Here is a 22,232-nt window from a genome sequence, read left to right as displayed (position 1 = left end):
TCAGTGGAATAGTGCTTCTATGAAATTCCAGATTTCCTGACTCTTTGCAGGTAAAATCTGGATATTGTGGTCTATGTCTAGAGCTGTATCTATAGTCTTAAAGTGTGTCCTATGTGTACTTGTCATATGCTCCTATTTTAGTCATTTGGGCCGGCTGGATATAGAAATGAGACTGGGTGGCGCTCTAGTTCCTTGGCGGTTTGACTTAAGTCAATTTACTCAGCACCAACCCCATTATTCTTCCTTTGTTAAAGGCCCATATGTCTCCTTTAACTCTGTCACATACTGAAATGCTTGTGCATTTATGCTGCTTTTACTCTGTTAATGGATAACAAAAGGGGTATGTCTAGACTCGTGTTTAGACTCTTGTTCAAGAACATCCAGTTGTATAATTATCTCACATTCACACTTATGACTGGGAACTGGAAATGGCTACATTTTTTAATAAAAGATAGCCTAGTTATTAGAAAGGATCATTCGGAGACATCCTCATTTCATTTGCCTATGGTACGTTTTAAAGCAGAATCATTTCTGTTCAGTTATGCCCGGGTCAATGTATCTGGATGGAGAAACAAAAGTGCAGCAAAAGCTTTTGTTAGTCAGGAGGATATGGTCTTCTAACAAACTCGGATCATTCCCTAAGTTGTGAGCTCTCTAAAGCTTATCTAATGCAATGCAAGCCACTCTTGTGGGCAAGGGACGTGTTACCAGCAGCCATTTGCTGCACTCATATTGATCTGCCCCTGGGCTCCAGGCTGCAAGAATGGAGATTCCTTAAACTACAGGCCATGCTCTAATGACTTACTCTCTCTGATTCCTCTCCACGCCGCTCCACTTCTCCTGTCGGTTCTCAAATTGAAAGGATCTCCGTAGAGAGCTGGGCCTGCTTGGAGATGTGAGGAGCAGACATGTCAGCAGCCGTGGGGTTAGTGGCGTTAGTGTGTGTGAATGGGCCTGTGACCGAGGCTCTGATCCCAGGAACGGGAGTACATACAGGGGTATGGCTTAAGGCTGGGAGGAGGTGAGAGGGCTGTCCCTGATAGGCAGTTTAACATCATACCGGGTCAGGGGCTTTTATACAAACTTTTTGGGGAGGAGGAGTGATAGACTGGGAGATGGGAGGAGGAAGGGGAGCTCTGAGGTGGAACTGATATGAATTCACTCTTTGTTTCCGAACAGCCTGTTGTGCTCTGGCCAATCGCATATGTGTGTGTGTTTTAGGAAGAGGTTTGAGCCAGCGTGCCATATCTTTTCCTCCAGGAGAAGATTCCTGAAGTGCTCAGGGTTTTTTCTCCGACTTTACAGGATGGGAGAGCGTGAGAATATAGGGAGGGCTAGTAAGGAGGAGGAGGGTTCATTCTGAGAGGAGGAGACAAAGAGGGGGAGAGCATAACTGATATGAGTTTGGCCAGGTAGTAAGAAGAGGGATCTGTGTAGCTGTCCTCTAGCCAGTGGAGTGTTGATTGGATAAGGTGTGCATGCAAATATCCAGTGGTCAGAGTGTGAGTGGTTAGTAGACAAAACTGTGGGGTAGTCAGATATGCACTTCTGCAATTCTCTTGGACATCAGCTGTACTTCTCTACTTTACATAGTAAGTATTTTGCTAAATTCTACTACCCATTACTTTGAATGATTATAAAGTCCTAATTGAATGCGCAAACTGGTCGGAACCATCAGACTGTGAATTCACAGATGCAAACACTGTTCTTATAGGATCCTTTTGTTATGTGTGACAGTTATCTGACTGCAGACAGACAGTCACTCAGTTGTGTATGTTCATTGACAGTTAGGATTTGAAATATTGGCAGCCATGCATGATGCCAGTCCACGCCATGCTCATTGTAGTTGATGATGCTTGACTACACCGATTATTTGCTCGCATGAGGGAGCTGTGCCAACACTGCCAAGAAGGAGGCATGTATTGACCATTTGAGGGCAGACGGTTTAAAAGCTCTGTTTTTACTTAATACTATAAATATGAGCGAGATCAATTCTGCACAGGATGAAAACCATTTAATTTCAGGTTTTTGCCTCTCAATTAACTTAGTGCAAATAACTATATTAGGAGGCTATTTACTCATAGTAGTCGTTTGACCTTTACATAATAGGGTTTGAGGCAGTGAAAAGAAGCGTTCCTCGGGGACGTTATCAGGCATTGATTCATTAGAGGCTACATGACTGGAATCTGGATCTCCATTGTTGTGCTATTTGTGTGCCAGGTGTGATAACAGTCACCTCCCAGATCTGTTACTGGCTCCATTCAACAGTTTGAAAGGACTGGGAGGGGTGCTGGATCTTCCTCTCCTACACTCTCAGATCAGTCACCCCCAGCTTGCATTCCTCTGCTCTGTGTCCACCTGATAACTGTCTGTGTGTGTGGATCCCCTATCCGCCTGTCCCTCTGTCTGTCAGAAAGGCTAACCAGCACTGCCCCCACCACCCCTGAAAGGAGAGCTGATTGGGTTTATAGTTCCACACCTGTGTGGCAGTGGACTGTGGCCTGGGGTGCAGGGATGGAGTGATGCGTGCAGGGGGGGGCAGGGTCAAAAGTGGAATGGACAATTGAGTCTTGATCTGCAACAAAATGTAATACTTTATATAGGCTACATGCATAAATAAATAACGTTTCAAAACAATGAATAACAAAAATTAATTGCCTATAACTTTAAATTAAAGTCTGCTTCATATTCAACTTACTTCTAAGATGTATTCTGAGTCATTGGCCTAATTATGTAGCTGGAGTGTGACACGGCCAAATGTATTATTAGACTCTCCAGAAATAAGACAAGGACGCCTTTCCTCCTCAGCCCAGACAGAGTTCTTTCAGTCAACTGGTCGACAGCCAGCACTGTAATGTTCACTAAATTCATGTGCCAATGTCTCGCGAGAAGATGGTAATACCAGACTGAGACTGTCACTCGTACTTCGAGTTGTTCTGTTGGTCACCAGATTGGCCAAAGCCGGGGGTCATGTATGACAGATGTGGGGGGGGGGGATTATGGGTTTGGAGGGCAGTGGGGTCATGCAAGCCACTCTCATGTGATGGGGGTCTGAGGCTCCAAAGAGAAGGCCTCTCAAGTGCGAGATCCTCCCCAGCCCAGTCCCCACCCTGCTCAACCTCAACTGGAATCCATCTGGAATTCACTGTCTGGAAGACTGGAGGCTAAAGCCACGCAGGCGGCCTGCTGTTGTTGGACACAGCTCTGTTCCTCTGTCTCCTGCCAGCAGTGCCTGAACAGGAACATAGAGGGGGAGAACTAGTGTGCTGTATCCCTGCAGCCATTCAGAGGGAGCCAGAACACCACAAGAGTCTCCTTGAGGTTTCTTCATCCACTGCCGAAGCAGCACTTGTGGTTGTAATGTCATGTCACAGCAATTCTCCTCCTCCTGTCTCAGACTCACAGACACAGACTCTTCAGTTGCTGTTTTTTTTTGTACTGTTTTATATGAAACCCCGCACTAATAAAAGCCCAATTGAATGGGCCTGGTACCTCACTATATCAAGTTACTCAGAGTGGCACAATGTATACAAAGCCTGTTTTGTATTGTAATAATACCCCTCAGAGCCATTAAGACTGATTTGGGGGGCCTGGGCCTGAATGGGCCTGGGCCTGAATGGGCCTGGGCCTGAATGGGCCTGGTAATGGGGAAAAGGGAGTGCAGGGCTGACAAGACAAAAGCACCTCTTCCCCCTCCTCCTCCTCTCTCTTCCCCCCTCAGCCCCATCTCTCACTCTACAGTAGCTGGCTCTGGCTGCCCCTGTGCCTAGGCCCTGTGTGTGTAATCACTCCAGAAGACTCTAAGGGCTGATGCTCTGATTAAGTACGGCTGGGGTTATAGCCAGACGATCGATGGGCTTGACTGGAATATATTGTGGTGCCAGAGGTGTCATTAAACTTGTGTGGAATGGTTGTTGTGTGGGTTGATTGTGTGTGTCTCGGCTACCTCGCTCTGCTCCATCCAGACAGGAGTTGACCCCCGAGAGCTCTGCTCCGTGCTATGTTGATGTTATTTGTGAGGAGTGCCAGGTTTAAACCAAACACGTGGCTTTTATTCTACACATTATTCGGGGTTCGCTAAACGTGCTGATAAATCCTCTGCACAGTAGTCTTGACTAGTCTCTCCTCCCTCACATCCCTCCCCACCTCATCCCTGACTCATCCCTAACTCCCCACCAATGCTTAGGTCAATACCTCTGCAGCCATTCCATTTTCAGCACTGGCTGGTCTCCTGATGGGTCCATTTCAGGGTGTTTGAGGCGGGTAGGAATGAGATTTGACGGGTGTGAAAGTCCCCTCTCTCCTCCATAGGAGTGACCCAGGCCCCCTGCTGGTTGCTGGCTGCTAAAGCATCGGCTTTGTCCCGTTTCTACGCTCACGTTGCTCACTGACACTGATGATGCGATCGTTAATGGTATCCAATGCTGGGTTGAATGACCCGCTATTCGATTTAAAGACATGTTATTCTAACATTTATGTAACATTTGAATTACCTAGATTTCCCACTCTACTAACAGCCTAATGCGGTGGTTTTTCTGTTTCTTCACCACCTCTCATTGTTGTTGAACCAAATAATCCCTGCTAAAACTTTCCTGAAGGACACAGACTCAATTCCTTCCATGCACCTGAACAGTATTTATTTACTGTGCTGGGTTTCTCGTGACTAACTGAGTCTGTTATTGAAAATGACATATCCATTTGATTTGCTAGGGATGAACAGATGGACCACACTGGCGGAGGAATCTCACACCAAATATGAATATAGCACCTTGTTGTTTTTGCGTCTGCGGCTGTCCTCAGTGTTCTCACACATCTCTTGCTCAGATGGCACCTTGGCAGTAGGATGAGTCTTTTCTATCAGGAGGCTGGAACATGGCAAGACTCCCTTTTCTGTCTGACTCTGAATCAGTCTGGTACCTAGGCTGAGGAAATCGGATCCTGTATCAGCTGGGGTTTCTCCCAATCCATTTTTCCTGCGTGACCGACTTGAGGAACACTCGATCCATGCTCTTTGGAAGGGTCTTTCATTGTTCCTATATGTGATATTGCATCAACTCAGTGGATGAGCTCAGTTGAGGGTTAGAGTACGCCGCTGTTGCTCCCTCTGCTTTTCCTCTTCAATTTCCTTTAGATAAAAAACGAGCTTTGCTCATGAGAAAATAATATATATGACTAAAGAGGGGTATTTGTGTAGAAAGGACAGTGTGCAGGGAAGCAAGGCGTGAAATGGAGAGTGGCACTTCTTGTCATCGTTGGGGGGGTAGAGGTCCGTCAGTAGAGATTGACATGTCAGGCACAGGAGCATTGTGAGAGGAAACGATCTGGGAGATTGAGGGTGTACACTCTGGTGTTCTGTTACGCATGGGATGGAGTTGGGTCGAGCACTGTCTGCGCGCGTGTGTTCTTGTGTTCTTGTGTGCTTGTGTGTGTGTGTGTGTGTGTGTGTGTGTGTGTGTGTGTGTGTGTGTGTGTGTGTGTGTGTGTGTGTGTGTGTGTGTGTGTGTGTGTGTGTGTGTGTGTGTGACAGAGAGAGAGATGGGGCAGACGTTTGAGGAACTGTGACACCAGAATCAGTAAATGATGTAGGCCTAGATCTGTTTAGGCGTTCACTTGCATCTTTGAAGCAGGATCACCAGATCAGGGTGTACTTTCCTTCTGTCTACTGGAGCGGAACCTAAGCTAAAGCCACACCTCGCTCATATTCTGTTGGAAGACTAGGAAATATTATGTTGCTCTTGGGACCATTGACCCTCATCTAGACAACGTCTCATTATGCTCACTATGCCTTTTACTCCAATTTGAATTTGATGACGTTGCTGCCTGGAGTCCGGGCCGTTATCAATCGGCGTAATGTAATCTTGCCTAAAAGACCCCTGTGTATCGTAATGTCCCCTTTCTGAGCTTAGCAGAAAATGACACAGAATTAGTATCACCTTCGGTCTGAGTTGATCTGCCAATGTTACTGTTCGTTGTGTGTGAGGTCTTGGTCCTCTCAAAGGAGGAAGTGGTAGAAACGGGCTCATTAGCAGCGATTCAGGTGAACAATGGGTTTAAATGAGAGCGAGGTGCTCCGTGTTAGGAGCGTCTTGACTTGGCATGGTGTAATCAGCCCTGGATCGGATAGTTTAATGACAGAGCAGAGAGAAGTGGAGGGCCGGCTCCCAGACACCACCTGCTGCTGCTGCCTTGCAGGCAGGAAAGAGAGAAAGCTCCTCCGGAATGTCTCTCTCTTTCTTTCCCTTTGTCAACCACCACTTTTGTCATGCCTTCCCTCTCCCCGCCTTAAGAAAACAGAGAGGGAATGATAGTGCCAAATCGGTGCATTTGCCACGTTGCCACATCGGGCTGACTCATCTCTCTGTTGTTCAAGCTGCCCTGAAGCTGAGCAGTCAAGTTGGTGTATCAATCCCTTTGTGTCTGGTTGTGGCTTTCTAACAGTCCCTGTCTCTGCGTGTTGGAGTCCTGCTCTTTGTCTTGTGAGAAAGCCTCTCCACGGCAGCAACAATCAAGCAATTTCAGTGCCTGAGGCGTCTGACAACCAGGTGCGTTAGCCTGAAGATGACCTATCCGGTCTCTCTCAGCCTTCATGCTTTCCAAAGTGAGTCCATCAGTTTTTCTGTTTTTGTCAACGCCTGTTTCTCTCTCCTCTGTTCTATTCTCTCAGATCCAGAATGCTGAAACCAGAATGGATCCTCCAGGTCATCTGAGACGGTGTCAGTGTGTCCTCCCTGCTCTCCCTCCGCGGTGGTCCTCTCGTCCCCGAGACTCGTTCCACGGGGAACCGTCTGCCTCCTCCTCTCCTGGCAGCAGCCCCCCTGTAACGGCGTAGCGGTGGAAAAGCGACCCTGTAAATATGCCTGGATGGAGGTCTCAGTGCCGTCTCGTCCTGCTGAACTCCCTGACCTGCGGCCTGGAGATCTGCGTGGCAGCTGGGATCACATACGTGCCTCCCCTGCTTCTGGAGGCTGGGGTAGAGGAGCAATACATGACCATGGTGCTAGGTAAGCCAGCTCTGGCTTACCCTGACGACGACGGGGGGGGGGGGGGGTACATTCATTACACATGAAAGAGTCTTCATCTAGAGGGGTCCTCCTGAAGGGTGTGGAGGGACAGGGCTGTGCCCCACCAGCCCGTTGGATACTGTATCTAAAGCAACCTGCTGTCTCTTTGGGTGCTGGCCTGATAGTACAGTACCTCATTTACAAAAAAACATACACACTGTCCCCCTGATGGAACAGACTAATTTTAGATCCCCATAGTTGAGTTTCTAATCTGGTTCTGGACTGTGGCTTCGGCTTTGGATTTGTTTTACATTAACAACAGCAGAACAAATCTAAAGATGTGGAGCAGAGGCCTACTCTTCCTGATAGACACAAAGATGGGTTACTGTTGTTGTTATTAGACCTCATTGCTTGCAAATCAGTGACATGCTGTTGTGTTTGACCTAACCTTAATGCTACATTAGAACTTCAGGGTTTTTTAAAAGACACAGTGTATATATAGCCACCGCGCGGCAGGGCATTTTTTGTGTAGGCGATGTGAATAGCTGCATTATCCTATCGCGCGCAAATGGCTATCACATGGTTTGCTGTGAAGGCATTTCTTCTCTCTCTCTCAGATTACGTTGTGACCAAACGGATTGAGATTGCCACTCCGAAACGTGCATGTGGCAATTACATCTCCAATAGACAGATACAGTAATATTATGTGTGTTAACATACACTCCTCTATCCCTCTCTTTAAAGAGAGGGAGAAAAATGGGAGAAAAATAGCATTTGTGTCATCCCCACAGCCCGTAAACCTCATCTGGAAATGGCACAAAATAAATGCTTTGCCCCCCCCTCCCTCCTTAGTTTTGTCTAATGGAACGGCAGAGTGTTTAGTAATGGAGATGGATATTGTGTCCTGGGGTCTTAAGGCTAATTTACCCAGGAGTAGTGTCAGATTCTCAGATGCGGGCCATCTACTTGATCTAATGGCCACTTCTGGATTAATACTGCCAGTTGCCACTCTTTAATTGTTTAATCGACTCTTCTCTGTCTGTCAGGAGGAAGCAAGCTTTCTGGATAGGGGCCCAGGGGAATGTCTTATGTTAGAAATTCACACTGTAGAGTTTGTACTGTATATGACTTGGAAAGCACATGGTGTTGTGTGTATACTGCATATGAGTTAGAGATAGGCTTGGGCGGTATACTGTATATAACGTAGAACTGGGTATTTGGAAATAGCCACGGGATGGTTTTTCAATACCGTTTATGATAGGGCTGGGCGATATGGTCACATATCATATCACGGTATGAAAAATGACGGTATTTTATGTTTTTTAATAATAAAAGTAATACATTTGCTTTCTGAGTAGTGCGTGACCCTAGGGTGGCAACACATACATCATAAGCGATTTTAATGGGTCTTTCTCCATTCTGATTGGAGCAAAGTGAAAACAGCATCGCTGTCATCAACATTGTTGCATTTGCTGCCTTAACCATGCAGACTGAACGCAAGTGTCTCGTAGTCAAGGAACAACAAATGTGCTCCTTGAGTGACAGGGGGCGGGAATAGGTACAGTGCATTCGGAAAGTATTCAGACCCTTTGATTTCGTCCACATTTTGTTCAGCCTTATTCTTATTCTTCTATTATTATATAGTGTTTTCCCCCGTATGTCATTGGTCACTACTTCACAGGAGAGCCTTGAACTTAAAAGTTCATTTATTTTCATCAAAATGCATTTTTTTATTAAAAAAATGAGCCTAGTTGGAGCCTAGTTGACGAGCCTAGTTGGTTTAGCCACAGAAAAAGTAGCAACGTAAATGGCTCTGAAATACGAATAATAAGATCATACACGTAACATTAGCAAGCAATGTTAACGTTAGCTGGCTGGCTTGCTTGCTAATGTTACGTGTAATACTTATAATACTTATGTAAATATGGTATTTGTTATTTTACATGTGGGGAAAAATGATAAAAAACTGTTTTTGCATTGTCATAATGGGGTATTGTGTTTAGATTGATGAGGGAAAAATATATATTTGATCCATTTTAGAATAAGGCTGTAACGTAACAAAATGTGGGAAAGGGATACTTTCCGAATGCACTTTAGGTGTAAAAAGCAGCATGGAGCGAGGGAGAGCAGAGAGAGATGACTCAAGTAGTGAAGTAAACTATAAAAATGGACGTTACACAGAGTGTATCACATTTAACAAACCAAACATTCAAATACTGTTTTAGAAGGTAAAGTAAAAATGCAAACTGGTCCGTGCATCAATACCGTTATATTGTAAAACACAGTATATCGCCCAACTCTACATTTTAATATTTGTGGCTACTTTTTAAGTAAATACCTGCAGTCAACTTGTGCAATACGTTAGGAGATTAAGCAGATTGCATTCTTCATTTCACCTGTCACATTATTTTACATTGTGTTTGTTTATAAATAGCACAACGGGAGAAAGTAGCCAGAAGTTGTATTGACAGGGTTTGTATTTTATATTGAATGCAAACTGTGTTTTTTTACTTCAATAGAGTGATCAGGGACGTGTTAGTATAGTTTTCCTTCACAGAAAATACATTAGTGTGACTCATCAAATACATCAAGTAAACTCTCCTTGCAGATTCATAAAACATCTCCAATCCAAAGTTAAATCTAGAATTGGCTTCCTATTTCGCAACAAAGCATCCTTCACCCATCCTGCCAAACATACCCTCGTAAAACTGACCATCTTACCGGTCTTCGACTTTGGCGATGTCATTTACAAAATAGCCTCCAACACCCTACTCAACCAATTGGATGCAGTCTATCACAGGGCCATCCGTTTTGTCACCAAAGCCCCATATACTACCCACCACTGCAACCTGTACGCTCTCGTTGGCTGGCCCTCGCTTCATACTCGTCGCCAAACCCACTGGCTCCAGGTCATCTACAAGACCCTGCTAGGTAAAGTCTTATCTCTGCTCGCTGGTCACCATAGCAGCACCCACCCGTAGAACGCGTTCCAGCAGGTATATCTCACTTGTCACCCCCAAAGACAATTCCTCCTTTGGCCGCCTCTCCTTCCAGTTCTCTGCTGCCATTGACTGGAACAAACTATAAAAATCTCTGAAACTGGAAACACTTATCACCCTCACTAGCTTTAAGCACCAGCTGTCAGAGCAGCTCACAGATCACTGCACCTGTACATAGCCCATCTATAAATAGCCCAAACAACTACCGCTTCCCCTACTGTATTTATTTATTTATTTTACTCCTTTGCACCCCAGTATTTCTACTTTGCACACTCATCTACTGTCAAATCTACCATTCCAGTGTTTTAATTGCTATATTCTATTTACTTCGCCACCATGGCCTATTTATGGCCTTTACCTCACTTATCTCACCTTATTTGCTCACATTGTATATAGATGTATTTTTCTACTGTATTATTGACTGTATGTTTGTTTTACTCCATGTGTAACTCTGTGTTGTTATGTGTCGAACTGCTTTGCTTTATCTTGGCCAGGTCGCAGTTGTAAATTAGAACTTGTTCTCAACTTGCCTACCTGGTTAAATAAAGGTGAAAAGAAATATGTAATTAAACATTCGGCAGAAAAAAGTGCAACGCTAACTGGCTGGCAGCCACAGAAGTAAATGAGCTAACAATTAAAAAGCAAGGGCTTTTTTTGCTAAATCGATGCATGGCTATCATATTTCTAATGTTTATCATAAAAAGTGTTTTGCTTAAAGTTAATCTTGCATTTTACCAGGTCTGGCAACACTGAGAAATGTACCGGAGAAAAATAGCTACACATCAGTCAGAGCTCTGTCTGCTGATAGAATGCCAGTTCATGAATTCTCATCTCAGTGGAGAAGTGCAACTGAAGCATGAAATTAGTCTAATGCCGAGCAGAAATTACAATAACTAGCATTTTACATCTGCGTTTACAAAACCCAGCAAGATAATTCTTATGCGTTTTATCTTTTTTTCCTGTGTGAAAAACGCAGAATTCTGCATGAACGCGACCCCTAAATTGAACTTGCTAATTAATCTAAGTAAGTGGCTGAATTAACAAGGTGACGGGGCATCATATTGTGTTAGCTTTCTGGATGAGTTATTTGTACAGCTGCCACTATCTTGAATTCCTTACATTTTTCCTCCTCTCAGCCTGTCTGCTCCTCCCCAATCCTCTCAGAACAGGCAGGCCCATTGCGACTCCAGACAGACACAACTTGTAGCCTACACATGCAGCTCCAGAGCCTGACAAGCCAGAGCCAGACAAGCATGCGTCCAAACTTTGTTAATTTGCACAATGTCTCTCGTTCACATTCACATGTAAATGTCCAAATTCACCAAAAATGACATTTGGTAGCTCCTACCTATATACAGTATGTATAACTTTATGAACTGAATGGCCTGTCTTTACAATTAGTTGATTTTTGTTTGCTCTCGTTAGCATACTTAGCTAGCAGCCTCCATTGAAATGTGCTATTACTTGTGCTCATTTTGTTAGCGTTCTGTTAATAGACACCCAATTGACTTTTTTTTCTCGTTTTTTTGGCGACCCCTTGTCTGCTAAGCCGGTAATACCGTATATCCAAGTATGAGAGTAGGACAATATGACGATAAGAAAGTCTGGATACCGCCAAACCCTAGTTAAGAGAGCACATTATGTTTGTAATGGGAATATTTAAGATGAATAAAGTGTATATCCAGTTAAGAGTGATCAATGCAACGTTCTGTTTGTGCAAGGTTGTTGGTCGCCAGACTTGTTGTGGATTTTTCTCATATCAGTTGATAGTGTTTGATGTCAGACATGGCCGAGGACACACTGATCATTTGTATTGGTGACAATCACTGTGTGATTCTGTAGCAGCTGACAAAGTCACTGCCCGGTATTGTATGTGTTGTGTGGTGAGGTAAGGATAGCTTATATTAAGCAGTGTAGGGTTGTGTGTGAGTGAGAGTTGAAGCTGTACACGCTGGATTGTTATGATGGGCCTCCACAGCTCCTGTGGCAGCCAGGCAAATATGTGACAGAGGGTTGGACTGTAGTGATCCACTCTGTCTATCCGTCCGTCTGTCCATCTGACGCACACAGTGTGTCCCTTCCTCTCTACTATACATAACTGTGTCTTTTTTACCTTAAGAAAACATTTTTCTCCTGAAAACGACTAAATCCCGATTAAATGTATTGTATTTAGTTGTGTAACAGTTTCAACAATATGTTGTTGTCAGATATCCATCAAGGTAGATTATCCCATACTTATACCATCGCACTGTTGAACACTCGTTTCTGATTGGCATTCTAGAGCATGCATTATTTAAGTGATAATGCCAGAGAAGCCGGTGTTTGAAAGATATATTGGCACAGATGTTGTTAGCAAACCGTGCCAATATATCCTCCAAACAACGACTTCAAGGGCATTATCACTTTTATATAAGGGGTTACCAACATATTCAAAAAATGATTTACATATTCTCATTAAAAACATTATTTTGATTATTTTATTCATACTATTTCATCCTTCCACAAGATATAGTCCTGACGCAAATCTAGAGTTGCTACCCAAGCCAGCTGATTGTTCATTCTATCGGTTCAGTTGCTAGAGACACGACCCAGTCGTTAAGTCTTTTTGTTCTGCATCTATGGACGTGACCCAGTCGTTCTTTCAAAATGTTCCATTGCCATACTGGCTGGCAACATTCTTATCCCTTGCTTGCTAGCTAGCCAACTATGGCTAACTTACAGTCACGTCAAACAGTGAGCCAGAATAACAACAAAGTAGCAGCATTTGTATTTGTTTAAGCTGATTTCTAGTGCTATTTATTTGGATACATCCATAACAATGAGCTAATGATGCACGATTTCGCCTGGCACAGAACATGTTCTCTCTCATCAGGACACTGTTGTTTAGAGGAGCTAGCCAACAACACCGCTAACACAATCACTTCAAACTGAAGGTGGAAAGACTGCAAACTAGCTGCACTTCGTTTCTTTTTTACCAGTTTTCCATAGATTTTTCTTTGTATATATCCATAAAAATAATGCTAATTCACGATTTGGACAGGCTAAGAAGAGCTGCCTCCCGACACCTTAATTTCCATGCAACAGTTGGAGATCGAATTTGAATATTGAAACAATGTTGCAAATGTCAGAGAGACAGATAGCAAGGTTTATACAAATACATGTTAGCCTAAAAGAACTGTGAGATAATGTCTTGATGCTTTTTAAAGTGGAGATTAAGTTTATAAATTGCCTGGTTAGGCTGATGAGACAGTGGTTTGCGTAGTCAGATGGAACAGGGTAAATCGGCATTTTAACTCATAGATTTAGCTGGTGGTAACTTGTGGAATACACCATCTGGAATGTAGTTTTAACCAATCAGCATTCAAGATTAGACCCACCCGTTGTATAATTCCCTATAACGCACCGTATAGTTTAATCTTACATGTTCTATGTTTGAGCTGCTTTTGAAATAAAAAAATTATTGACATTATTTGAGTCAATTGGAGGTGTACCTATGGATGTATTTCAAGGCCTACCTTCAAATTCAGTGCCTCTTTGCTTGACATCATGTCAAAATCACAAGACCTCAGAAAAACAATTGTAGACGTCCACAAGTCTGGTTCATCCTTGGGAGCAATTTCTAAACGCCTGAAGGTACCACGTTCATCTGTACAAACAATAGTACGCAAGTATAAACACCATGGGACCACGCAGCCATCATACTGCTCAGGAAGGAGACGCGTTCTGACTCCTAGAGATGAACGTACTTTGGTGCGAAAAGGGCAAATCAATCCCAGAACAACAGTAAAGGACCTTGTGAAGATGCTGGAGGAAACAGGTACAAAGGTATCTATATCCACAGTAAAACGAGTCCTTTTATGCTCCAAAATGACCATAAAAAAGCCATTCTACGGTTTGCAACTGCACATGGGGATAAAGATTGTACTTTTTGGAGAAATGTCCTCTAGTCTGATGAAACAAAAATAGAACTGTTTGGCCGTAATGACCATCGTTATGTTTGAACGAAAAAGGGGGAGGCTTGTAGGCCAAAGAACACCATTCCAACCGTGAAGCACAGGGGGTGGCAGCATCATGTTGTGGGGGTGCTTTGTTGCAGGAGGGACTGGTGCACTTCACAAAATAGATAGCCTCATGAGGAAGGGATAATATGTGGATATATTGAAGCAACATCTCAAGACATAAATCAGGAAGTTAAAGCTTGGTCGCAAATGGGTCTTCCAAATGGACAATGACCTCAAACATACTTCCAAAGTTGTGGCAAGATGGCTTAAGGACAACAAAGTCAAGGTATTGGGAGTAGCCATCACAAAGCCCTGACCTCAATCCTATAGAACATTTGTGGGCAGAACTGAAAAAGCGTGTGTGAGCAAGGAGGCCTACAAACCTGACTCCATTACACCAGCTCTGTCAGGAGGAATGGGCCAAAATTCACCCAACTTATTGTGGGAAGCTTGTGGAAGGCTACGCGAAACGTTTGACCCAAGTAAACAATTTAAAGGCAATGCTACCAAAAACTAATTGAGTGTATGTAAACTTCCGACCCACTGGGAATGTGATGAAAGAAATAAAAGCTGAAATAAATCATTCTCTCTACTATTATTCTGACATTTCACATTCTTAAAATAAAGTGGTGATCCTAACTGACCTAAGACAGGGAATTTTTACTAGGATTAAATGTCAGGAATTGTGAAAAACTGAGTTTAAATGTATTTGCCTGAGGTATATGTAAGCTTCTGACTTCAAATATAGCTATCTAGTAAACTTGCTTCAAGTAAGTAAACTTGCTTCAAGTAAGTAAACATACTTCAATGGAGGTTGAGCACATACCTTCTTGCAAATGAACACATTTCTAGCGTCAAATGTGTTCAATTATAGCCATGGTATAAAAGGGATAATCAACTCTGGAAAATAATGCAACTCCGTGGAAGGTTAGTTCCAATCGGCTAGCACATCATAGAACACACCTTCCACGTCGTTCATTATTTTCAATAGATCGTTGATTATCCCTTACATAAAAGGTCATTGTCTGGAAATGGAAAAATGGAATGTACCTATTCATACAGTACTCCAGTCTACACACATATTTCATCAGAATGACACTCATGGCATCCCTCATGTGGATCCAATTAATGTTCTATTTTTCTTCTCTATGGAATTTTAAACCATGTTTTCAAAACAAGCATCCCATGCATGCTCCCATTGTGAAACCAGAGGCATACATCTGGCCATTGTGGGGAATGTACGTTGTGTTGCTCCACAAGCATCCTTTGTCATGGGGTGTTTTAATTAGCCCAATCCAGCAGTGGGGAAGAGAGGGACGCCTATGGTGGGTTAGCTTGGGGCACAGAACCATCTGTAGGCCGCCTTCACTAGCATTCAGAGAGATGGATTGAGCAGTGATGGGGCCAGTGGGCCACAGACCCCCGGAGATCCTGCCTCCAAGCCCTATCAGCATGGGGAAGGTAGTAAACTGGAAGATACCAGACAACATCAGATGCAGCCAGGACATTTGTTGGATTAGAGTTCACAGGGATATTTTGTGGAAAAACTCAAATCCAATAACTATTATGTTGGCTTATAACTCACGCAATTGTTCTTGAAGGGAATCAGCGTTTACCTACTTAACTATTTTATGTGTTTATGACTATTGCTTTGATACTGATAACTAAACTAACTGGTTTTACACACCAACCTAGAAACCCTTTGACTTTGTAACTGACAACCAATGAATCAACATCACTGATGCCCTCCTATCTCTATCTATCTCTCTCTCTCTCCTCCCCCAGGTATCGGCCCAGTGTTAGGTCTCATCTTCATCCCTGTGATTGGCTCAGCCAGTGACCACTGCAACAGCAGCTATGGCCGCCGTCGGCCCTTCATCTGGCTGCTGTCCCTGGGTGTCCTCCTAGCCCTCCTCATCATCCCCCATGCCGACCTGCTGGCTGCCTACTTCACCTGGGGCGGACGCACCCTAGAAGTGGCCTTCCTCATCCTCGGGGTGGGCCTGCTCGACTTCTGTGGCCAGGTGTGCTTCACGCCGCTAGAGGCGCTCCTCTCGGACCTGTACCGCGACGAGGAGGACTGCAACCAGGCCTTCGCCATGTTCTCCTTTATGGTCAGCCTCGGAGGCTGTGTGGGCTACCTGCTGCCTGCGCTAGACTGGAGCCGGGGCCTGCTGTCTGTCTACCTGGGCGGCCAGGCAGAGTGCCTCTTCTTCATGCTCATCCTCATCTTCGTGACCAGCGTGCTGATCACCATGAAGGTGTCTGAGGAGCCGCCGTGTGCTGGTGTGCCGGCCCTGGAGCCAGCTCCTCTCCTGGAGGCGGGCCACTGCAGCATTCCACGCTCCTGCTGCTACCTGCTCAAATGCAAATTGCGGCTGCTCAAGTCGGGCCCGCTTCTGTGCCTGCTGAGGACGTTCTGGTCCATGACGCCAGCCATCTACCACAGCTACTGCCACGTGCCCCAGGTAATGAGGCAGCTGTGCGTGGCACAGCTCTGCAGCTGGATGGCCGTCATGTCCTTTATGCTCTTCTACACAGACTTTGTGGGGGAGGGGCTGTACGAGGGCGTGCCCAGTGCCGCTCCCGGGACCGCCTCCAGGCAGCGCTACGACGACGGTGAGTTGTCTTTCTTCTCTGTGGATATACTGTGTGATCTATCACTTACTTTGGCGAAATGCCTCTTCATCTCTCATGTAGACAATATTTGATATTATCACATACATACTTTGGCTGGGCAAGCTCTGCTTCATTATGTCCTTGATCTTTGATGTATTCACAATCAGAGAACCCAAAGTTCTCAAACGGCCACGTCCAGTAGAGTGATTTTGTATAGAGACAGTTAGAATCCTCCCCCAACCTACTAGTGAGGCCTCAAAGTGCATACAGCCCCAGTCCAGTTCACCCTGACACTCCTGTCCTCAGTCCGCACCTTCACCACTACCACCTGGCCACTCAGCTGCTTTGCCGGCTTGGACAGCTCCCTCCGCCACAGCTGGGCCGGATGCGTGCACATTCCAATGGCACAGGTGGGAGGTAGTCAGGCAGAGGAGCAAGCTTCGGTGTTGCCATAATATTACCTAGAGTTTCCAGTCACTGTACCTTTCTCCCTGGTAATAAAGCGTGCATTAAGAGTCATTAAGAGTCTGGTTCCTAATCCCCTAGAATATTGCATAGCTTTATTGGATGAGGAGAAGATGATCAGTGTAAAAGAAGACCTTCAAACTTCAAACTGCGTTGAATCTGACTGACATAATACCCCAGACTCACAGCAGAAAAACAGAGATGAGAGAGACAAAGTGAGAGAAAAACTAATGGTGAGAGGGACAAAAAGAAACCTTCTTCTCCCACACTGAGAAGTTTCCCAGGTCTGTTCTCTGTGTGTAGTGGAGCTCTGCAAGGCTTCCTGCTTCTCCCCCACCCCCATCCCTACCACCCATCCCTCCCTCCCTCCCATGCCTGCAGGACAAGGAGGAATGTCACACTCACAGTGCATTAATGTCAAACAATCAGTGTACAAAGAGCATGTTCATTCAGGTACAGGGCAGAGGCCAAGCACAAAAGTCTGAAGCCTGACATTTATTTAAGTTATTTAAATTGTATTTATTGTATTTAAACTTTATTTAACTAGGCAAGTCAGTTAAGAACAAATTCTTATTTACAATGACGGCCTACGAAAAGGCAAAAGACTTCCTGCGGGGGCGGGGGCTCGGATTAAAAATATAAATAAATTGAATAAAAATATAGGACAAAACACACATCACGACAAGAGAGACAACACTGCATAAAGAGAGACCTAAGACGACAATATAGCATGGCAGCAACACATGACAACACAGCATGGTAGCAACACAACATGGCAGCAGCACAACATGGTAGCAGCACAAAACAGGCTACAAACATTATTGGGCACAGACAACATCACAAAGGGCAAGAAGGTAGAGACAACAGTACATCACGCAAAGCAGCGACAACACAGTATATACTACAACACCCCATAATTGAGATTACCTTTTTCACCGCAATGTGGTTTATCCTCAGTGCAAATGTGATTGTATACCCTGAACTTCCAATGCTGGTTAAAGCTCGTCCACATGCAGTGTTTGTAATGTGGGCCTGGTCCTTTGCTTTCAAACAGCTAGTCTATCCACATCCTTCTCCCATGTAATATTAGCTGCCATGTTGCTGAACTTGTGTCCTATGCACTTAGGGGGGAATTCAAACCTCAGTTATGCGTGCATAAATGAAACTTAATTCCCTTTTTATGCACTTTTCTCTCTACGCATATTATTTTCTGTGAACAATTGTTTTTTATTGGGTCACAAGGGCAATCCGACCATAAAATTAAAATGACACTTTTCCCCCAATTTTTTTATCTAAATATATTGTTTAAAATTAAAATAAACAACACGCACTACACTAGAATATACACAGCAAAGTCAATTTGCTAATACAACACCATCAAGTAAGCATTTTACATCACATCCAACAGTTTAGATATTTCTGAGGCGGATACTTTGCATGTTTCCAGAGTGCTAGGACTGGCTTTATTCATACAAGCAGTGGATAACTCCAACATAATTACATCCTGAAAGCATGCTAGCCATTTCCTTATATTAAGGTCATGTGGTGACAACTAGCGCTGAACAACACGTTTTTTGGCAGCAGTCAACCCAGCCAGCAACACTTTTAGCTGTTTCTCATTCAGCTGCATACCTGTGTCATTGTTAAGCAACAGCGTAATTGGTTCAAGGGGTACAGTGTTATCAACCATGTCAGAGAGGATATACGACACTTTCCTCAAACTCATAAACCTCAGGACAATCCCATATCATATGTTTGTATGTACCAAGTGTATTGAGGTTACATAGGTCACAGTATGGGTCTGTTTTGCATGAAATCTTACAAGTGGTGTCCAGTACGATCTATGACAAAGTTTAAAATGAATGAATTGATGGTTCGGGTTCTTTGATGAGTGAAATATATTCTCCCAGACATTCTCCCAATCAATAGCCTCATCATCGACAGCCAAATCATCTACCCATGCTTTAACCATTGAGAGATCTTTCTGCTTTAATCGTTGTAAGATGAGAAGAAATAGCATACACAAAACCTCTGGACTGGAATGTAAAAATCCACTCTATCACCAGGTGCCTTCCCACACTTGTACCCCACGGAACCCCACAGGCACAAAGCGCTGACTGTAGTCTTAAGAGTATAGAAAGAATGACGACCCTTGCAAATCAAAACGAAGACCAAGTTCCTGAAAACTAAGAAGACCCTTTTGAGTTGCCTAGTTAAATAAAGGTTAAATAAATCAAATAAATCCAAATATTGATCCCTTTTGCAGACCAGGCTCTAGACTAACGGTTTATTACAGGAAGTGATAGCCTTGTTATGCCATAGAGGGGTATGGAGATGCCATTTCCAGTTAACACCTACACACTTCTCAACGTTCCTAAAATTCTCTATTGTGTTAGAAATGATAGGACCAAAATACAGAATGCATTTCCTATTAGATATACCAGACAATAACACATCCTGCAATCTAGTAGGTGAAACAAGTTCTTCCTCAATAGTTCTCCAAGAGACTGATGTAGACTGATCAAGATTGGTGGTAAATACAAACATTTGGTAATGCAAGTCCACTTCTGTCGTTGTAACACCTCAAACCCAATCTTTGGATGTTTGCCATTCCAAAGGTATGTATGTATATGTTTATCAATCCTTCCCCAATAGCCTACTGGTGGAGGGATCGGGATCATCATGCTCAGGAAACTAATACGTGGCAACACATTCATCTTTATGGAAGCGACCCTAGTTTGTAAAGAAGCAGGCAACTTCTCCCAAACTGTTAAATCTCGTTCAACCTCCTTGTAAATCTTCTCATAATTACACTTCGCTAGACCATGCAGAGATGTCTCTACGCATATTCTGACTATTAATTTAAGCATGGGCAAACGCCAGTATCAGCCAGTGGCGGTCAGTGCTGTTTATGAGGCAGGACAATACATTTTTTCCATGAGCATGGTCTTATTTCTATTACTGTAATTCATATTCCATTCACCCAGTTTAATGTAACATCGATAAGTTTAGGCTACTACATGATACTCAAATGTTCCCTAAACCCATCATGAGGTTGCTACAACCTAGCCTTTAAATTAAAGTTTACAACGTAGGTGCACACAGATCGAGAGAAGTGACACATTTAATACCGCCTTGCACATGTATTCCGCCGATTCTGTGGGAAAACATTTCTTGAACGGAAGCAAACGAAACGGTGATACCTGAATACCTGAATTTGTACAATAGAAATTCTTGCCTGCATCTAGCTGATATAGGGTGTAATCATTAGTTCAACAGTTGCAAACAAGAGTTTCTATTGGACAAATTCAAGTATTCAGGTATCACCTTTTCGTTTGCTTCCGTTCAATAAATGTTTTTCCACAGAATCGGCGGAATGAATACACCCCTGATCACGCGCAAACACAGTTCACTTTCATAGCAGCCACATTGTATTCCTTCTCGCATCTATGCACTCTCCTCCTCTCACATTTTCCCTTCGCTTGTGGACTTCAATGTACAACACATCAGCTGTATGTGACCAAGCAAAAAAACTTTCTAAGCCAAACCATATCAAAACCGCTGCACACAGCCTACATCGTTGTCCCCATATTAGCTATAGTAACGTCCTAGTCAACGTAGCTAATACAATCATGCAGTAACATTAGTGTATAGTCAGTAAGCAATTTAGCAGTTCACCGGCAGGCCCTGGTTGAAATACATTTGTAAAACCAAAAGTCCCTTTGACTTGGAAGAGTTCCAGTGTTGTGTTGGATAGTCATAACCTGTTCAACTTTTGTCTTTCTCTCTCTTTGAGTCAACTACTCACCACATTTTAGCTGTAGCTAATGCGTTCAGTAATATATTAATTCTCTGACAACATGTCAGTTCATGCTCCAAGAGTTCTGATAGGTTGGAGGACGTCCTCCGGAAGTTGTCATAATTACTGTGTAAGTCTATGGAAGGGGGAGAGGCTACTTTGTAGACCTTCATTGCAAAGCAGTGTGTTTTAATAAATGATTTGGTAACGTGAATATATTTAGTATAGTTGTATCTAAAAAGGATATTTTTAAATGTTTTAAACATTTTATTTTAATGAAATTCAATGAGAAGGATGGTCCTCCCCTTCCTCCTCTGAAGAGCCTCCACCAGTGTCAGCTATTGATAAAAGCTAGGTAAATTAGTAATCTGTTTGGAGAAAGGGATTGTAAATACACTTAGCAATTGTTTTAGATTATTTTTCCTTGTGATCCCTGAGAACGAATGTGGAACCAGTCATATGGAAGCAAACTGAAAATCAAATCAACAGGTCATGTATTACGGCCTCTATTTAAGCTATAAATAGCTGTGCCATTGTTCAGAATTTTAATTGTATGCCCTCAAAATTTGCCGGGATGAAATTTGGAGACCCAAGCTATAGACTTCTGTAGTGCCGAACCTGCCGAGTTGATTTATGTGTTTTAGAATGTTTAATTATATGCCTGGGCTTTTCTCAGTTTTATCTTACAATTTGTATCATGTTAAATATTAACCACTATCGGGGACCACCGTCAGTAACCACATTTCATCCACTGCTTTTATGCGGGTAAAGTCATACCTTTAAAAAAAATACACAAGACAGCTGTGCTGGAAACAGGAAGTCTCGATAAAATGTTATAGATGCCAACAGATAATTTGTTCATTCAACATTATTAGGCTACAGATAAATTATGATGAATTTCACTGGGTGGTGAAAGTGCACGGTGATGAGCTTGATGCTGCTTTCCAATAAATATCTAGGGTCTTATTCTGGTGACATGATGATCAATGATTGACTGCCGTTTGACAAATAAAAATAGGCAGAATAATATCCATAATAATCTCATCATGTAGACTAGCGTACCCACACAGACTACCTGCACTGTATCTGTGAGCTGTTGGCTAGAGAGCAAGTGCCAAGACCAGAGTAGGCACATTTGTTATTTAAAGAAACATTTTTATGTAACAAGTTTAAAATGCTTTAAACTTTCGATTTTTATTCGGAACATAAAAACTTGCGTGAAAATGTACATTTTGTGTGCGCTACCTCATCGCGCACTGATTTTTATTAAGTCCGTTTGGTGGAAACACACCACTGGTAGGAAAATGTGAATATTTTCTTTATGCAGATATTTTTATATTCACGTAAA

General features: G+C 43.4%; 1 protein-coding gene across 1 annotated transcript in view; it reads left to right on the top strand.

Moving 5' to 3' along the window:
* slc45a3 (solute carrier family 45 member 3) overlaps positions 1-22,232 on the top strand; it is a 52,862-nt gene that overhangs the window by 20,628 nt on the left and 10,002 nt on the right. The window contains exons 3-4 of the mRNA XM_055939709.1: positions 6,665-7,001; positions 15,787-16,620. Coding sequence (XP_055795684.1) covers positions 6,854-7,001; positions 15,787-16,620 — 982 coding nt within the window. The 5' untranslated portion in view covers positions 6,665-6,853. The remainder of the gene's footprint in view (positions 1-6,664; positions 7,002-15,786; positions 16,621-22,232) is intronic.

Source organism: Salvelinus fontinalis, chromosome 12 (assembly GCF_029448725.1).
Source record: "Salvelinus fontinalis isolate EN_2023a chromosome 12, ASM2944872v1, whole genome shotgun sequence".
NCBI classification, from domain to species: domain Eukaryota; kingdom Metazoa; phylum Chordata; class Actinopteri; order Salmoniformes; family Salmonidae; genus Salvelinus; species Salvelinus fontinalis.
This window is presented reverse-complemented; position numbering and strand designations above follow the sequence as displayed.